The 17,537-nt window shown below is 56.1% G+C and overlaps 1 protein-coding gene across 2 annotated transcripts in view; it reads left to right on the forward strand.

Moving 5' to 3' along the window:
- The window catches only part of MARCHF6 (membrane associated ring-CH-type finger 6), a 56,659-nt gene extending 39,802 nt beyond the window's left edge, over nucleotides 1-16,857 (forward strand). For both annotated transcript variants that reach the window (XM_055119671.1, XM_055119629.1), the window contains exons 16-26: nucleotides 513-632; nucleotides 982-1,082; nucleotides 1,939-2,076; nucleotides 3,252-3,456; nucleotides 4,974-5,043; nucleotides 7,560-7,741; nucleotides 11,192-11,326; nucleotides 12,071-12,160; nucleotides 13,731-13,863; nucleotides 14,777-14,912; nucleotides 16,502-16,857. In XM_055119671.1, the coding sequence (XP_054975646.1) occupies nucleotides 513-632; nucleotides 982-1,082; nucleotides 1,939-2,076; nucleotides 3,252-3,456; nucleotides 4,974-5,043; nucleotides 7,560-7,741; nucleotides 11,192-11,326; nucleotides 12,071-12,160; nucleotides 13,731-13,863; nucleotides 14,777-14,912; nucleotides 16,502-16,592 (1,401 nt within the window). In that variant the 3' untranslated portion in view covers nucleotides 16,593-16,857. The remainder of the gene's footprint in view (nucleotides 1-512; nucleotides 633-981; nucleotides 1,083-1,938; nucleotides 2,077-3,251; nucleotides 3,457-4,973; nucleotides 5,044-7,559; nucleotides 7,742-11,191; nucleotides 11,327-12,070; nucleotides 12,161-13,730; nucleotides 13,864-14,776; nucleotides 14,913-16,501) is intronic.
- The last annotated feature ends 680 nt before the right edge of the window (nucleotides 16,858-17,537 follow it).

Here is a 17,537-nt window from a genome sequence, read left to right on the forward strand (position 1 = left end):
TTTAATTGGGGTCCGAGAGGTAATGCAGTGGGTTTGGTCCCTGCCTCTCCCTGTGGATCTCCTGCCTTGTCAGCACTGATCCGTGAGTATCTCTTAAGTGTGGCCCTTGTCCAGCGTAATAGTAATTATAGAAGGCCTCTATATTGTTAAGTGCTAGAATGCTTCACATCAAATAGTTCTGTCCACATGACGTACCCTTGTATTTCGGAGATAGACTTTGATACTGTTGTGTGGCATACAGTAACCCTCTTAGAGTGGTCCCTGGGCGGCCCCCGGCGCCTGGTGCCTGAGAGCAGGTACCCAGCCCGGCTGGTGCCCCGCTTGGGCCCTCGCTGCTGCATTGCCTCTTGGCTAGGGCCGTCTTCTTCCGAGCGGCCTTCCCAGCCGCTGCTTTCCTGGGACCTGCTTCATCAGACTCCAGAATAATCTGGGCTTGTCTTTGTGGATGTTTTAATTATATCCAATCACAAAGATACTGGTGCATCCTTACAGTTTTCAAAATGCGTTTGCAGGTCCTCCGGCCTGGTGTGCTGTGGTTTCTGAGGAATCTGAACGACCCGGACTTCAACCCGGTACAGGAAATGATCCACCTGCCCATTTACCGGCATCTCCGGAGATTCATTTTGTCAGTGGTAAGCGTGTTTTCTGTGGGGGGCGGGGCGCTTGGGGCTCACTCCTGCCTCGGTGCTCAGGGAGCCATCTGGGGTGCTGGGGATCGAGCCCAGGTGGGCCACGTGCATGGCGGGCGCCTTCCCTGCTGCCCCGCCTCTCTGGCCCAAGTGCGCCTTGTAGTGTTGGTGCCTGCGGGAGAGAGAAGACCACCCCGGAATGCTTGCTTTGTAGCGGTCCTGAGTGTAACGTGTCATGAAGCCCCCAGGGCCCGGGGTGGGCGTGGCCATGGGTAGTGGCGGGCTGGAGTCTGCGCTGGGGCCCGCCTCTCTCCAGGGACTCACCGTCTCGGGGCCTTTGTTCCTCCTGCAGATCGTTTTTGGCTCGATTGTCCTCCTGATGCTGTGGCTTCCTATTCGTATCATTAAGACCCTGCTGCCTCATTTTCTGCCGTACAATGTCATGCTCTATAGGTGAGTTTTTAAATTCAGGAGTGCCGCGAATTTACCTTTTCTTTTAGGATCTGATCTTCAGAAGACATGCTTGGTGTGTTTCTTTAGGCTCTAGGGAGCACCTGACAGTAAACTTTGTCTTGGGCCAGTTTTCCCCCTCCCAGCCATGTTCAGGCTCTAGAAGTTTCCCAGGAATCCCTAACTCTTGTGTGTCTTTTCCTGACTGACTGGTATGACCTTCGCTATGTTGGTCTGCAAACTTCTGCGGTACATCTGCAAAACATATATTGAGGTTTTAATTTTAAGAACTACAGTAAATCACCACTTTCCTTAATGTATTTGGGTGTGTTTGTAGTGATAACTGGGAATTCTAAGTTTTGGCTTGCATTCTGTTGAGCAAGACCCATTTGATTGTCTGTTTATGATATACCAAAAAGTTTAACAAAGATTTTGTGTTAGTAATATTCAAGACCATTCTTCTTGTCAAAACTGGTGGAGTGGGGGCAGGGGTGTTAAAACCTGCCACTTTTCTGTGTGTCAGGGATATAAAAGTAAATAAAACAATTGAAAAAACCCCCAGTCTTTGCTCAGAGGGCTGTCTTTCCCACCAGCATTGTAGTGAACTATTAACTGGACGAGGTTTGGCCGGAGCCGTAGCTCAGCGGGTAGGGCGCCTCCCTTGCACGCAGCCAGGCCAGGTTTGGTTCCCAGCATCCCCTAGGGTCCCCCAGCCCGCCAGGAGTGACCCATGAGCACAGAGCCAGGAGTAAGCGCTGGACCTGCTGGGTGTGGCCCCAGACCAGAGTCCCCAAAGGCCGGGCGGGGTTGGTGAGGCTCTGCGCTGCTTCAGCCCCGGGCGTCTCTGTGACCGTTTCAGTGACGCCCCGGTCAGCGAGCTGTCCCTGGAGCTGCTCCTGCTGCAGGTCGTCTTGCCGGCGTTGCTGGAGCAGGGCCACACGCGGCAGTGGCTGAAGGGGCTGGTGCGGGCGTGGACGGTCACCGCCGGATACCTGCTGTGAGTAGGCCGGGCCGGCTGGGAGCGCGATCCGTGTCTCAGCTGTAAGGGTTTCTGTGCATTTCCTGGCCTTTGCTAACAATGTGTACTTTTTAAATAACCTTCATAGCCGTTTTTGGCTCAGCCAGGCTCATTTCACATGGTCAAAAATTAATTTTAGCTAAAAATTAATTTTTGGGCTTCTAGAAGCCCTAAATTGGTAAATGAGCGCTTAGATTTCATCTTTTTGTATCCAGCATAGTAAATCCGCCCTGAATGTCATCCTTTGGTTCCTAGGAACGTTAAGCAGGAACGGTGTGTGATGAAATCAGCTCCTCAAGTAATTGTCTGTGTAGTTTGGCCGGGTCAGTCTCTTGCTTCTCACTGTCACAGTAAGACAGCAGCCAGTAGAAGGACATCATTTGAGGAGCTTCTGTGGTTAAAAGTTGAACATTTGTTACCTAAATTTTTCCATATTTATAGAAATTTAGCAATATGAATGAAGGGGAGGAAGAGATAGACAGACTTTTAAAAGCCCACCCTGTGGCTGCCTGCGAGGCTGTGCGCCTGTGCGCTTGGTTGGACTTAGTCGAGCATTCCTCTCTTTCTGGCCACCCCCACAATTCGCCCGGTTGCCCCCAACCTTCTCCCCCGTCCCACTTCTGACTCCTGGCTACAGCGCGGCGGTGTCTCCGGAGAGACGTCTCCCCTAAGCTTTGCTCATGGTGGAGAATCATGTATTGTACTTTTTTTTTTTAATAATCAAGGCAGCAGCATAGTTTCTTTTGTAGAGTGAGGTCAGTGCTTCACCACCCCGGCGCAGTGGGTCCAGACCCGGCGCCTTCTCTCACGGCTCCTCTCCCGCCCCGTTTCTATCCTGTCGATCATGTCCCAGGATTTGTTTCCATGGGAGATTATTCTACGTTTTATTTTTATTTGTTTTTTTCAGTTGCTTATTTCTTAGGGAACTGAGGAAAGCACAGGCAGGCTGGACTTAATGCTGTTTCTGCAGGTTGTGTAGCATAGAGTTAGTAGCTGCAGAATGCGTGCCCGCGCTCAGGCTGGCGTAGGCTCTTGGTACCGTGCACGGGCTGCGCTGGTTTGTTCTTTGTCCCGAGAATTACGAGCGCTGGGCCTTGTGTCTGCCGTCGCCGTCCTCAGCCAGACTCAGGATTCCCCTGTGGGCTCTCACACAGGGACCTCCATTCCTACCTGCTGGGCGACCAGGAGGAGAGCGAGAACAGTGCCAACCAGCAGGCCAACAACAACCAGCACGCGCGGAACAACAACGCGGCCCCCGCGGTGGCCGAGGGCCTCCACGCGGCCCACCAAGCCATCCTCCAGCAGGGGGGCCCCGTCGGCTTCCAGCCTTACCGCCGGCCTCTGAACTTCCCACTCAGGGTAGGTGCCTGCAGGGCTGGGGCTTGCCAGGTTCCCTCGGGCAGACGGGCCTCGGGGCCGTGGAACTTCAGGCGCCCAGCGGGGTCCGTGCTTGCGAACGTGTGACGGCAGACAGGGCGGGGTCCCTCCTGCGGGGTCTGGGAAGGAGCAGACTGGAGCACAGCTGTGGGACTCCCTGGTGCTTCCCAGCTGGGCGCCGGGGGCTGGGACGGGCCCTTGAAGGTTCCGCCTGCCCCCGTCCTCGTCCAGATGCGGCCGGTCTGCGGAGACCCACGGTCGACCGAGTCGGCTCAGGGCTTCTCTCCCAGCCCCCGGCTGTTCCTGTCAGGTGCCTGTCCCCTAGTGTGTCATTACAGCGGTCGATCTCGGCTCCGCTCAGCGCTATGGTGGTCACCTGGGCCCCTGACCGGTGGCTCTCGGCCCTGTGAAACACACTCGGGGCGGGTTGGGGGTCTGTGGGGGGGGAGGTGGTGCTGGGAGTAGGTCTGAAAAGATAAGGGGACTCGGGCCAGGCCAGGACGCAGGTCCCATGGGGGCTGGGAACCGCAGGGCCCTGAGTGTAGGGGCGGGGCGGATGGGGGGCCTGTGCGGGGGGGCCCCCTAAGGTCCATCCTGGAGGAGGGGCCCTCCTGTGTCTCGGCACTTGACCTGCGGCTTCAGGCCTCGGTGCTGCTCTCAGGCTGCCCACTCTCGGCCGCTGACGGGACGCCTGGCCGGTGGCAGCTGGCCTGCTCCCAGAGGGCGGTGACAGCAGCCTCCTCAGCCCAGGAGCCGGAGCCACGCACAGCTCCGTGGATGCCTGTTCAGTGCGTGTCTGTCAGTGTGTGTGTGACGAGTGGCATGTGTCCACGCGGGGACTCCGTGTGCGTGTGTGTGTGTGTGTGTGTGTGCGTGTGCGTGTGTGTGTGTGTGTGTGTGTGTGCGTGTGTGTGTGTGTGTGCGTGTGTGTGTGTGTGTGATCATCACATTGTGTACAGAGGCATTTCTCAGTGGGAACACGTGCACACACCGGCTGCGCTGTGCAATCCCATGGCCCCTGACGGCCCCGGGCGCGGGGCTCAGGGCTGTGGGCAGGGAGCCGTGGCGCTGCCGCCCAGTTGCGCCAAGTGGCCTCGCCTTTTGAGAAAAGATTGTGGATTTCTTTCTAAAAAGTGAATGTTGCTTAGTGTATGAAAAGCAACTTAATTCCAGCAAAGAAGGGGCAGCGTAAGGGAAAATTTAAACTGATTCTGTTTTTGTGCTTGCTGATTGAAAATTCTGTTTATTTCTTATTTGTGGATGGACCTGGTAGTAGGAAATGGACACGGGTTGAGGGGAGGGGGGTGCGGGGCGGTCCTGAAATATGATAGTTCTTTTATCTAAAATAGAAATTTCTTCTGGTTGAAATGGAGGGAAACCTGGAACTGGAAGTACAGTCAGCTTCTTTTTCACTGGGAGAATTGTGTTACTTCTTTGAGATCTTAAAATACGTCCGACACTTGAGCCATTGACACAGCCTTGCTGCTCTTACCTTGCAGATATTTCTGTTGATTGTCTTCATGTGTATAACCTTACTGATCGCCAGCCTCATCTGCCTTACTTTACCAGGTATGCACTTACCCTCGCCCCTGCCCCTGGCATTGGGAAAGAAGTAGGTTATGTTCAAGGGCAGAGTCGCAGAGATGAGGCCTCCCACCAAATAGTAGTTTGAGGTAGATTCTTTGTCTTCGAATATTTAGGGAGTTATTTAGGGCTTTTATATTATTGACTCACTTGTACTGGAACAGGGGGGGCCAAGTCAAGATATAATTCATGGTTCCTCCCTTCTTTTCCTTCCTCCCTGCTTTCCTCCTTCCCTCCCTCCCTCCCGATAACTCATCCGTATTCATGAACCATTTCTGTATGAATCGCCATTTTTTAAAGTTTTTTATGTTATTACATTTGCCCTCTTGTAATTTTCTACCCCCCTTTTTTTTGCAGAGGGATGTGTGTGATTTTGGGGCCCCACCTGGCAGCACTCAGAGGTTACTCGTAGCTGCTTTGCTTCTAGTTCCGTGGGCAGGAATCACTCCCGGTGGGGCTTGCAACCTTAGTGGGTGCTGGGGACCAAACCCGGGTTGGCCACATGTAAGGCAAGCGCCCTACCCACTTGACTGTCTTTCTAGCCCCGGCCCTCATGTGATTTTCTTTCCAGGCCACTGTATGATACTATTTGTGACCTTTAGCAAGCCAGTTTCCCTGTGTTACTTGGTGCCCACACCTAGTGAAGCTGCAGTTTCAGCTAAGGGATTCCTTATCTGACAAGCAGCTGTGCGTGAGGGTGGTAGTCTCTGATCCCACACACGCCAAGGGTACTAATTGCTCAGATATGTTCAGAGCTGGGGGGAAATGCTAAATCCTATTCAGATGTCAGCCACTTTAGTAATCATTAAATGGGACATAGTTTTTGTCGTTTACGCTAGTTATAGCACTAACAATATAATAATATATAAACAGTACTTAAGTTTCCTCAGGAGGATTGAGATTTTGTAGCTATAAGCTAAAAACTGACCCTTTCTTTGCCAGCCCCTTTTTTGTTTGTAAGTATATAACGTGCACAATGGATTTTAAAGACTTGCACACAATCTCCAGATATGCTGGAGGAGAAATATGTATATAAATATACATCACACATTTTTGCAGAATTACCAGTGATTATTTTATTTTATTTTATTTTTTTGCTTTTTGGGTCACACCTGGTGATGCTCAGGGGTTACTCCTGGCTCTTCACTCAGGAATTACTCCTGGGGGTGCTTGGGGGACCCTGTGGGATGCTGGGAATCGAACCCGGGTCGGCTGCGTGCAAGGCAAACACCCTACCCCTACTCCAGCCCCCCAGTGATGATTTTTTTTTAAATCTCCGAATAACACACGTTTATTTCTATATCATTTACATGCATTTATCATTTAAGATGAGCTATCTTTACACACTGGCTATGTTGTGAAGTAACAAAGAAGTCTGAGATCTGCATTCTGGGTTGAAGTCTCGACCGTTGAGGTAGTTTAGTTTGATGGGGGCACTGTCGTCACTGCCTAGGTAGTCAGATAAGCTTAGGGAGACAAAAGTTCAGATTTAGCGTCCACCTTGTGTGACCAGAATTGGGTGTAATTCTGTTGTGTAGCCTTGGTTTCTTGGTGTTCTATTTCTTAAACATAGTGAAAATAGCTACCTTGGGATATCAAGGGGAGAATTAATGGTATAATTGAGAAGTGCTTAGCTAGTCGCTCTCATTTTAGGTATTTGAAAATAATATATAACTACTAATTAAGAGAGATCATTCCGTAGGAAAGTATGCTGTAAATTTGGTCTTTCTAATTTCATTAAGAGGAACTCAAAGAAGTGACTAAATGGTTTTTCCTGAGCGATTTCTGTGAGTAGTATGTTGTGTGATAAACTTGTGTCGCTCTCTGTAAAGCAATCCCATAGACAGCTCTCGGATCTGTTTCCTGCCTTTCAGTATATTTAGATCCTAAACTTCTCTAAGGCAGTTCTCGGGGCGAGCTGTGGTGCGTGGCTAAGGGCCTTGCTCCCCTGCAGCCCTGGTCCGCCCCCAGCACTGCACGCTGGAGTCCCTGGGGGTCCCTGGGGAGGGGGTGCCCGCCCCGCTCTGTCGGGATAAGCTTCCCTTCTCACGGGTGAGTGGGTCAGCTGCAGGGACGTCACTCTGAGTCACGCGGTGTTCCAAACGGGAAGAGCGTGGGGCCAGTGACAGCAGTGACCCTCCAGTCCAGGAAGGAAAGTGCCAGTATCCCAGATCATCCAAAGGAGATTCTCTGCTCTCGTCCTGCTAGATGCATGATTCCACCCGGGGATTTCCAAACGATGAGAACAGGAACCCCCCTCAGGCTGTCTCAGTCCCAGCAAAATGACGGACAGTGCGGGTCACAGGAGAGCACGTCCCGGTGACCTCCACCGCTGAGACCGTTTCTGACAGCGTTGCATTCTTTAGTGTTTGTGGGTTAAAAAACAAGACAAGCTGGCGCTCATCCCTGCAGGTGCTCCATCCTGTGAGGGGGCCCCGCGTTAGTGGCCTGACTGTCCTCCCCACTCCGCGTGGCTCATCCATCAGCGTTTCTGCTTTCAGTGTTTGCCGGCCGTTGGCTCATGTCGTTTTGGACGGGGACTGCCAAAATCCACGAACTCTACACGGCTGCATGTGGTCTGTACGTCTGCTGGCTGACCATCAGGGCGGTGACCGTGCTGGTGGCCTGGATGCCTCAGGGACGCAGAGTGATCCTGCAGAAGGTCAAGGAGTGGTCTCTCATGGTAGGTCCCCGCACTCTCGCCCGCACCCCTGGCTCAGCTCTCAGTCCCGAAGGCTCGTCTGGGGCTGGGGAGACGGGCGGGGCCTTGCATCCGGTCGACCCTGGGTTCCATTTTTGGCACCAAGTAGAGTCCCCCAAGCACTGCGCAGTTGGCTTCTGGGCTCAGATTCGGGACTAGACCTAGCGCTGCTGGGAGGGGCCCCTCCCCCTACGAACAAAAGTGCTGCCCTCTGCTCGCCGGACCCGGGGACATTGTCCAGTGGGTTCTTTCCATCTTTCCACTCACTATACTGATGGGTCATCAGAATCGACTTGTTTCCAGCAGAAGGGTCATTCATCACGATAACCCCCCTCTGGGTGTCTGTGAGGTTATTTGCTGTAAACACAATGTGGGGTTTATCGAGGGCTAAAAGAAAGTTCTACGTGAAGTGCAGTGGTCGGGCCCTTGGGTAATCCAGGTGAGAAGTTTCATTTGGGAGTTGTGTTTTCCGTGAGTGAGAGACTGGGGCTAGGGGGTGTAGAGCTGGAGCCGGGGGTGTGGGCCGGCCCCCCGCAGCCTCGAGCTCTGGGCACTGGCGGGATGGGGGGCGGGGCACGTCCCGACAGGTGCAGCTCACATCCTGCGCAGACTCAAGCCGGGTCAGCAAGGGTGCGACCTCGGGGGGAAGCCGGCGCTCTCCACACCGGTGGGATTCTTGTCCGAGCAAAGGCCCTTGCCAGACTGGGGTTTAAGCATGTGTTGACTGACTGCGAGAATGGAACCGTGACCGAGGAGGCAGTGGGACTGTTGTTCTCAGAAGTGTGGGCGCGGTGCGCTCACGGAAATGCCGCTGGAGACTCGTGGGGGCTCGTCCGAGTGTGAGCGCTCATCCGAGCGCATTCATTCGTTCACGACAGAGTGGCTAGGGCAGTGCATATATATGCCTTTTTATTTGTGTGCTCTGCTCTGTCTAGTTTTTTTTATCTGACAGTGTTTTGAGTTGAAAATTTACTATCCATTTCATTTGGTGAAAAGTGTAAGAGTCGTTGTATGTTACTTGTGATGCGGCACAATTGCTATTTAATATGCAACATGAGGCATCTGACTATTTAAACATAGAAGCCAGGGCTGGAAAAACCATTCCGGGGCGCAGTGCAGACTTTGCGCATGAGGGAGGGTTTGAGCCCCCACCCCACAAGGTCCCCCAAGCACTGCCAGGAATGACCCTTGAGCACAGAGCTGGGAGTAGAAAAAAAAAAACGAAAAACAAAAATGCAGGAAAACCAGAACCAAGACAGAGTGACTCCCCAGAACCCAGGTAATTCCCATTTTCACTCGCTGTCCCCCGTAGAGAAGCAGCTGTATGTACGGCATCTTCGCACAAGCCTGGGCCACACCCCTGTCAGGCAAACACACTCTCCCGAGTGCTCCTGGAGGCAGATCAGCTTTCTGAGGGTGACTTCTTTCAGGACTTTGTCACGGCCTTTCGTGGCATGCTGCCAGTTTCTCTTGTCGCCTTATCTTGCCACTTTGTGTGGTGTGTGGAGCTTCTTAATGTGTGGGGTGTGTCCGTGTGTGGAGTGTGGAGCTTAAATTTTTGTTTCGTTTTGGGATTTGGGGCCATCCCCTGCTCAGTGCTCACTCCCGGCACTGTTCAGGGGTCACTTCTGCGGTGCTCAGGGGCCGTATGTGGTACCAGGGGTCATGCCCCTGTGGCCACATACAGGGAAGTGCCTCACCCCGAACTAGCTCTCCAGCTCCTGAACATTTCGTTTCAAAATAAATTTATGATTTATTATCAGTGAGTATTTGGGCTTTATTATTATTGTTTGCTGGTTTTTTGCTTTTTGGGTCACACCCGGTGATACTCGGGTTACTCCTGGGTTACTCCTGGCTCTGCACTCAGAAATGACTCTTGGCAGTGCCCCGGAGACTCTGTGGGGTGCTGGGGACCGAACCTGGGTCAGCTGCATGCCAGGTAAACACCTCACTCTCTGTACTAGCGCTCCAGCCCCCTGAGTAATTGTTTTATAGTATACTGGGGTCAGGTAAAAATTTCTTGGGAAAAAGTGGTCATAAGTAGAAAAGTTGGAGAAGTCGAGCAGCATTAATACAGCTGCCAGCCCTCACGGGGTGGGGTGGGGCCAGCCCTTTCCTCCCCTGGCCCCAGCGGGACCCCAAGTCGCTGCCCATGAATGGCCCCTCTGGCTAGTGACCAAGCTGCTTAACGGCCATGATCCCAGAGACTAAGAAACAAATCTCAGAACCCAGCGGCTTTTGCCAGAAATCCCTCTAGGTTTTTTTTTTTTTTTTTTTTTTGCTTTTTGGGTCACACCCAGCGATGCACAGGGGTTACTCCTGGTTCTGCACTCAGGAATCACCCTTGGCGGTGCTCAGGGGGACCCTATGGGATGCTGGGAATCGAACCCAGGTCAGCCGCGTGCAAGGCAAACGCCCTCCCCGCTGTGCTATCGCTCCAGCCCCAATCCCTCCAGGTTTAATTGTTAAATTTCAGAATTCCAGAATTGAGCGGCCATGACATCATGTGCTATTCACAGTCAGCAATAGACAACAAATTGGCTAATGTTGCCTCTTCGGCACATCTGAGTGTTGGGGTAAAATCCCAAATAATAATGGTGGGTTGGTGTCAAAATATTGAATGTAAAAAATATTGAGTGTAACCAAGGTAGAGAGAGAGTAATGTGGAAACCATCTGCCACACAGGTGGGGGGAAGGTGTGGGGTGGGGGGTTACTGGGCTTTTGGTGGTGGAAAATGTGCACTGGTGAAGGGACAGGTGTATCATCATTGTATGGCTGAGACTTAAACCCAAAAGCTTTGTAACTGTTCTCACAGTGATTCAATAAATAAAAAGATAACTAATAATCTTCGGCTAAAGAAAAAAAATACAGCTGCCACGATAACCCATATAGGACACCGCGTATAGAGAACATATTTATTACCATCTGTGTTCCTTTGCACCCCCTCTTCTAGGGGGCACCAGTACGACCAGTTCATTTACCTTCTCCCCCTCCATGTTACATTCACTGCTGGGACAGGCAGCAGCAGGAGAGCAGTGGCTGCTCATTAGGCAGTTTGTTTACCTTACCAGGGATGGCGAAAGAGAGCCCGGGGTCAAGGGCGGCCCCCTTCCGTCAGGGCAGACCAGAGCCTACCCCTGAGAGTGAGGGAGAGTAGCACCGCCCCCTGGTATGCCCTGTGCAGCGCAGGACTCCTCTTTGACGTCCTGGCTGTCTTTCAGGGTCTCAGTGCCATTCCACTCTCAGGGTCTCACCTGCAGTAGTCTCACGCCAACGTGGATTGTGAAGTGCGTGTAGCTCCTTTAAGGTAGTGAGTTTCCCGATCAGACATCAGGTCAGAGAGGAAAAAGAAACCGCCCGTGGGATGGAGTGTCGCTGGAAGCCAGGAGAGTTGCCTCGAGTGCCCTGATTGCCGTCTCGTTCCCCGGCAGATCATGAAGACTTTGATAGTCGCGGTGCTGCTGGCCGGGGTTGTCCCGCTTCTGCTGGGTCTCCTGTTTGAGCTGGTCATTGTTGCTCCCCTGAGGGTGCCCCTGGACCAGACGCCCCTGTTCTACCCGTGGCAGGTAGGTGTCTCTCTCGCGCACGATGATCTCATTACGGGTTTGGAGTCAGAACCGTCCTTAGTGTTAGCGTCCATCTTTAAACAGATTATTTGCACAGATAACCTCAGCATTGGAGCTGTAGACCGCTTGTCAGAATGGCTCCATGCCATACTCTGGGTTGGAGAAGAGAGTCCGGTGGGTGGGTGCTTGCCACGCTACTGCCTTCGCTCCCTTGAGCGTTGCCACGGCTGAGAACCAGCCGAACGGAACGAGAGCCCGTGGGTGGCGTACGCTCGGCTTCTCTGTGTCCGGGTGCTCTGGCTCCCTTTAAGAGGCCTCACTCGGGACTGTCACGTGAGAGCAGGGCACCAGCCGTCCCCCAAGCACTGTGGCTACAGCCCTCAAGGTCCCCAGGCACCTCCCGTGAGCCCTTGGTGGGGGCTGGTAGGCCCGAGTGACACACCGCAGGTACGCCGAAGCTCTAAGCCCTGTTTGGCCCCACGGCTTTGTTCTGACATGATTCGCTCAGCCAAGACCAACCGGCCCCGAGTCTGCGGGCAGGATGGCGGAATGAAGCCACAGCACGATCCTGCTGGTGTCCTCTTGGGGAGAACCATGAAATGCTTGAAGCCACGAGGAGGATCTTTTGAAAAATGAAAACACAGGACTTGCACTTAGCGGGGAAAATGAAACGCAGTCACAGAGCTCCTGGGCTGTGCACTGCTGAACGCGGGCAGGGCCTCAGGTGGGTGTTTCCTCCCCTAGGACTGGGCGCTCGGAGTCCTGCACGCCAAGATCATTGCGGCCATCACCCTGATGGGGCCGCAGTGGTGGCTGAAGACTGTCATCGAGCAGGTGAGCCGGGAGCCCCGCAGGGACCAGCTGCGCGGCCGCTGTGTGCAGCTTCCAGGGACTGAGGTTCCTGCTGTGCTGCCTTCCCTTCACAGTGACGGGTGGAGAATGTTTCGTTGCCTTTCCCTGTCACCCCCGCTGGGGACCCCGGCGCGTAGGGCAGTCGGGATTGCCGGGGTGAGGGAGGGCCACTGGGGCTTGAACCCTGGGCCTCCTGCTCACCAGCAAGTGCCGTAAGCTTCTGGGCTGTTTGTGCCAGGTGGTGGCCGTCGTCGAGAGAGAAGGCAGCTTCCGGGTCAGAGCGGGAGTCGCCGTCGGGCCCCGAGCCTCCCTGCTCTGAGGCCGGTAGCAGCCGACAGCGCGGGTGGGGGCTAGCAGGGACTCGGGACCTGATGTGGGACCCGGGGCGCAGTTCCAGCGCCGCCAAAACGGAAAGCCAAACACCGCACCCCGAGAAAGAGAGTCGTGTTTTGTTTGGGGGCCGTGCCCTGCCGTGCTCAGGGCTGTCTCCTGGGTCTGCTCAGGGTCAAGCCTGGGTCGGCCGCGTGCGAGGCAGGCGCCCTCCCCGCTGTGCTGTCGCTTGTGACGCTCTTGCGTGTGTGTTCCTGCTCACTCTCCGGTGCAGCCCTCTCCTGGGCATGAGCCCTCTGAGGCGGCGGGCTAGCCTGGGGAACTCTGGGGATCTGCGTCCTCGGGGTGACGGGCCTGGGGGGCTCAGAAAGGGAGGCCCCGCCAGTGCCCGGCCCACCTGGGTGCCCCGGGCTCCCCTGGGAAAACAGGGACAGCGTTTCTGCAGGGTCTGTCTCAGCCTCCAGTTTCGTTTTTCACGATTCCCAGGTTTTCCCATTCCTGTTTGTTTGAGAGCTTCAGCATCACCCAGTAGAACATTCTGGATGAGACTGTTCTAGTCCCTGAGTCTCATACAAGGTGTCTGCGTCTCCTTTTCCTTGGGGCTGGCGAGAGCACAGAGGGGAACGCGTTTGCCTTGCAGGTGGCCGACCCGGGGCCAGTCCCCGGCACCCCATAGGGTCCCCTGAGCCCTGCCAAGAGGGGTTCCTGAGTGCAGAGCCAGGAGGAGTCCTGAGCGCCGCTGGCTGGGGCCAGACCCTCCCCCAAACCCCTTTTGGCTGGAATCTGACTTGTACAAGCTGTTCAGAAACACGTTTCCTGTTTATGATGCTCTCTGGTATTCAGCAAAATCCATGCGACCTTGATCAATCACTTTTCCACGGCTGTGTATGTGATCACTTCAAGTTCGTCAGCCTAGGGACTCCGAGGGTCCTGTTGGGTCCCACGCGGGACAGCGCAAGGCTGCTGTGACCACGGCTCCACAGGACTGCCTCCTTCCGCCTTGGCAGGGCTCACGTGTCTCGGCGGGGAATGGGCTTCCTTGACTGGGGCACCTGCTGATGTTTTTGCTCGGAGTTTACTCTCAAAAACATGAATAGATACACAGAACCCTTTCGGACTGGTCGAGTTCAGGGAAGGTTGCAGCCTGGGTACCGGAAAGATTGTTCTGTTATCCTGGGGGGGTTTGCCTCGTACCTTGCTCTGATTCTCCCCCTCGCCTCAGGTCTATGCAAACGGCATCCGGAACATCGACCTCCACTACATCATCCGCAGACTGGCGGCCCCCGTCATCTCCGTGCTCCTGCTCTCGCTGTGTGTCCCCTATGTCATGGCGTCTGGCATCGTTCCCTTACTGGGTACGTCCCCCAGGCGGGGCCTTCCTCAGTGTCCTGCTCGGGGCCAGGCTCGGGGACTCAGGACTGTGAGGCAGCTACGGAACTCTTACTGTTTTTATACACTTCCCGCAGACGGGCAGGTCATCTGCCCCTGCCCAGAGGGCGATGGCCACGTGCCCGTCAGCTGAGAAGGAGTATTGCCACGTGTTATTGGAAGGAGACTTTGGGCGAGGACAGGCGCGTGCCTGAGTAAGGGCTCGTGTGGGCCCTGAGCACTGTCCATGTGGCCCGGAAACAGAAACAATCAGGGACACCAGACTCTCTGTGTGAGGGGAATATGCTGCTGACTAGCGACGCGCCCACGGACAGCAGGACCCTGGCAGCGGGGTCCCGAAGCAGCCACACAACCTCAACCCAGCCTGGGGCTGGAACTCTTGATTGGGGGCTCATGCGGCAGTGCTCGGGGTTTAACTCGGGGCCTGTATTCAGGGATCGCTCTGGCAGGCCTCGGGGCCCATGTGGGATGCCAGGGCCGGAGCTTGGGTGGGCCGTGTGCAAGGCCAGACCCTGTTGTTGTAGCCCTGGAGCTCTTCGTCCACTTTCTCCTGCGTTCCCTCCGTGGGCAGCTCATGCTGCCAGCCAGCACGCCGCATGGACCAGAGGTCTCGGGTCCTCCCCGTCCCCTGAGGGCTCTGCTCTTCGTTCCGGCGCTGTCCGCGGCCGCGGGCCCGAGGGCGGAGAGCTGGCCCAGCCCAGCGGCTCTCCCCTGAGGCCTGTGCCCGGCTGCCGATGCCCCTGGTTCCGACCAGAACCCCCGCCACGAGCACTGTCCTCACCACGTGGCTTCCAGTTCTGGCCGCCTCCTGGGGCAGGGCGGGTCCTCGCTCCAGTCTCCCGGAGCACTGGTGAGCCTTCTCCCTTCCCGGGTTTCCAGGTGTCACCGCAGAGATGCAGAACCTGGTCCACCGGCGGATCTACCCCTTCCTGCTGATGGTCGTGGTCCTGATGGCCATCCTGTCCTTCCAGGTCCGCCAGTTCAAGCGCCTTTACGAGCACATCAAGAACGACAAGTGAGTCCGGGCCCCTCCTCGCCTCTTCGGGAGGGCGCGGGCCGGCGGGTGGGTGGACACGTGCCGTGGAGGGCGTGGCCTCCGCCCTGCAGCCTGTCCCGAGTGAGGGCCCCTAGGGAGGCACCAGCGCCCGCCTCGGCCACTCTCAGCTGGCGGGGTGGGAGGGTAGCGGGAGGACACGGCTCAGCTGCTGCGGGATGGAGCTGGGTGGACCCAGCCCCGCGTGGTGAGGGGCTGCTTTGGGGACCCTGTGCGGGACAGAGCGCGGCCTGGAGGAGCCGCCCCCAAGGGGCAGGCAGCCCGGCGGCCGGGAGGGAGGCGGGGCCTGGGCCGGAGCCGGGAGGGAGCCCCGGAAGGAAGCACCCAGGCCCCTCGCCCGGAGTCACAGGGGCACAGCCCGTCCTCCAGAGTCGCCAGGGCCCTCCCCCACCCCTCACTGCCCCTCCTGGGCACCCGGGGCTCCCCCTACCTGGGCCAGATCTCCTGCTTTCCGCACTGTCCTCAGTGCAGGACACTGCGAGCTGCAGGCCTGGGCACCTAGTGTTAGCCCGTCCCCCCTCTGCTCGGCCCATCCCCCCTCTTCTCGGCCCGTCCCCCCTCTGCTCGGCCCGTCCCCTGTCCCCTCTCTGCAGCCGTGGGCCCGGGGGTGTGGAGTCTGGCCTGGGGCCCAGCAGGGGAGAGCCCTGGGGGCTTCCCGCGCCCCTGCGGGGGTCAGTCTGCTGTCCGCCTTCTCCGCCTTTTTATTGCCATCTAGCTGTCTCAGCCTGGCTTATTTTGGGGGGATGATGGGGCGTCGTTTTGACCTGAGTGCTCAGGGCCAGGCCAGGGGGATGCCAGGCAGGTGCCTCGCCCGCTGTCCTGTCTCCTGCCCCACACCTTGTCTCGGGATGGTGTTGCGTAGCATTATGTCTGCGTTGCTTAACTGTTTTGAAGCTTTTTTTTTTTTTTGCTTTTTGGGTCACACCCGGCGATGTTCCGGGGTTTCCTCCTGGCTCATGCACTCAGGAATTACTCCTGGCGGTGCTCAGGGGACCCTATGGGATGCTGGGAATCAAACCTGGGTTGGCCGTGTGCAAGGCAAACACCCTCCCCGCTGTACTATTATTGCTCCAGCCCCTGTTTTGAAGCAGTTTTTAAAGATCCCTTATTATTATAAAAATAGCAAAACCCTAGTTGTTGTGAAAATGGTGGCTCCACTTGAGAAGAATTGATGACCCATTCTTTAAAAAAGGAAAAGTAGGAAGTAGGGGGGAAACACTGCACTCGACTGAAGGCAGCAGAGAGGGCCAGCCGCCTGCCGCAGGGGCCCCACGAGGTGTTTCCACCAGTGAGCGTGGGCTCGTGGGCGCAGCTGCCAGCAGGTGCGGATCCTGAGAGGGGTGCCCGGAGAGGCTCGGGGCTCCAGCCAAAACCCAGCCTGAGCGCTCTGGCCTGGCGCGTGCAGGGCTCCTGAGGGCCTCAGGCGCCCGTGGGACTCTGTCCCCTCCCTGAGGCCGGAGTGGCACGCGGGCTGGGCCAGGCGTTGCGGGTGGGAGCTGGGTCACCGGGAGCTCTGCTGGGCCCCGAGTGACCGCCCTGCGTGCACCCAGGTACCTGGTGGGCCAGCGCCTCGTCAACTACGAGCGGAAGTCGGGGAAGCCGGGCGCGTCTCCGCCACCACCGCCGTCGTCCCAGGAGTGAGCGGCCGTCGCGGCCCCGACCGCCCCTGCCTTTCCGCGTCCTCGCGTGCGGACTCCTCTCTCCGGAGACCACCTGGTGATGGCGGCGCTGCCCGAGTCCCACCGCCCTGACTCGTGTTCCCGGCGCCCCGCCCGCCGTCGGCGCTGCCCGAGACCTGTACATGTGTAAATAGAAGCTCCCGGACCCCCGACCCCGGATTAAACAGTGTGCATTGTACATCTTTCAACAAATGTATATTAATTTATTAAACCTAGTTGTCACTTTACTGTGGACCTGCTGTGATCTTGACAGGACACGTGCCACCGAGCCGCAGTGCCCAGGCGAGACTTCCCGTCGGCTCCCTTGGGGTCCGGCCGTGCCCTGGAGCCGTGCGGCCGGCAGTGGACAGTCCGTGGTGAGAGACAGGAACGTCGGGCTCCGCCGTCTGCACGGGGGTGTTGCTCACTCTGACACCAAAGCTGTTGTACATTTCTGCCACCTGGTACTTCCCCGTATGTCTCTGTTTGTGACACTGTACAGTAGCGCCTTGTGGGAGGAGGAGAAATTATTTTTAACTTTGATAATTTAATATTCCTGTTGCTCAGCATTGGGAGTCGGGGTTTGTGCTTGTCTGGGGCATGTTAGACTCGAAGGGGTGAAGGGTCCCGAAAGGAGATTGTCATCATCAGCCCCCACCCCCGCTGTTCTGACACACTGCGCACGTACTCTCGCTCTCGCTCTCTCCCTCTACCCCCTTTCTTTTTCTCGCCCTCCCTCCCTCTCTCCCTCCCCCTCCCCCCACCTTTTTGGGCAACAGTGGCCAAAGGTCATGTAAGATCATAAATCTAGAATAGCATCCCAACAGTACTGCACCAGAGAAAACATGAGGTGTTTTAGGTGCAGCTGTGGCTTGTGGTCTCAGGCTGATAGCGTGATAGACTCTTCAGGTGTCTGCTCTGCTGCTTA

Source organism: Sorex araneus, chromosome 1, assembly GCF_027595985.1.
Source record: "Sorex araneus isolate mSorAra2 chromosome 1, mSorAra2.pri, whole genome shotgun sequence".
NCBI lineage: Eukaryota > Metazoa > Chordata > Mammalia > Eulipotyphla > Soricidae > Sorex > Sorex araneus.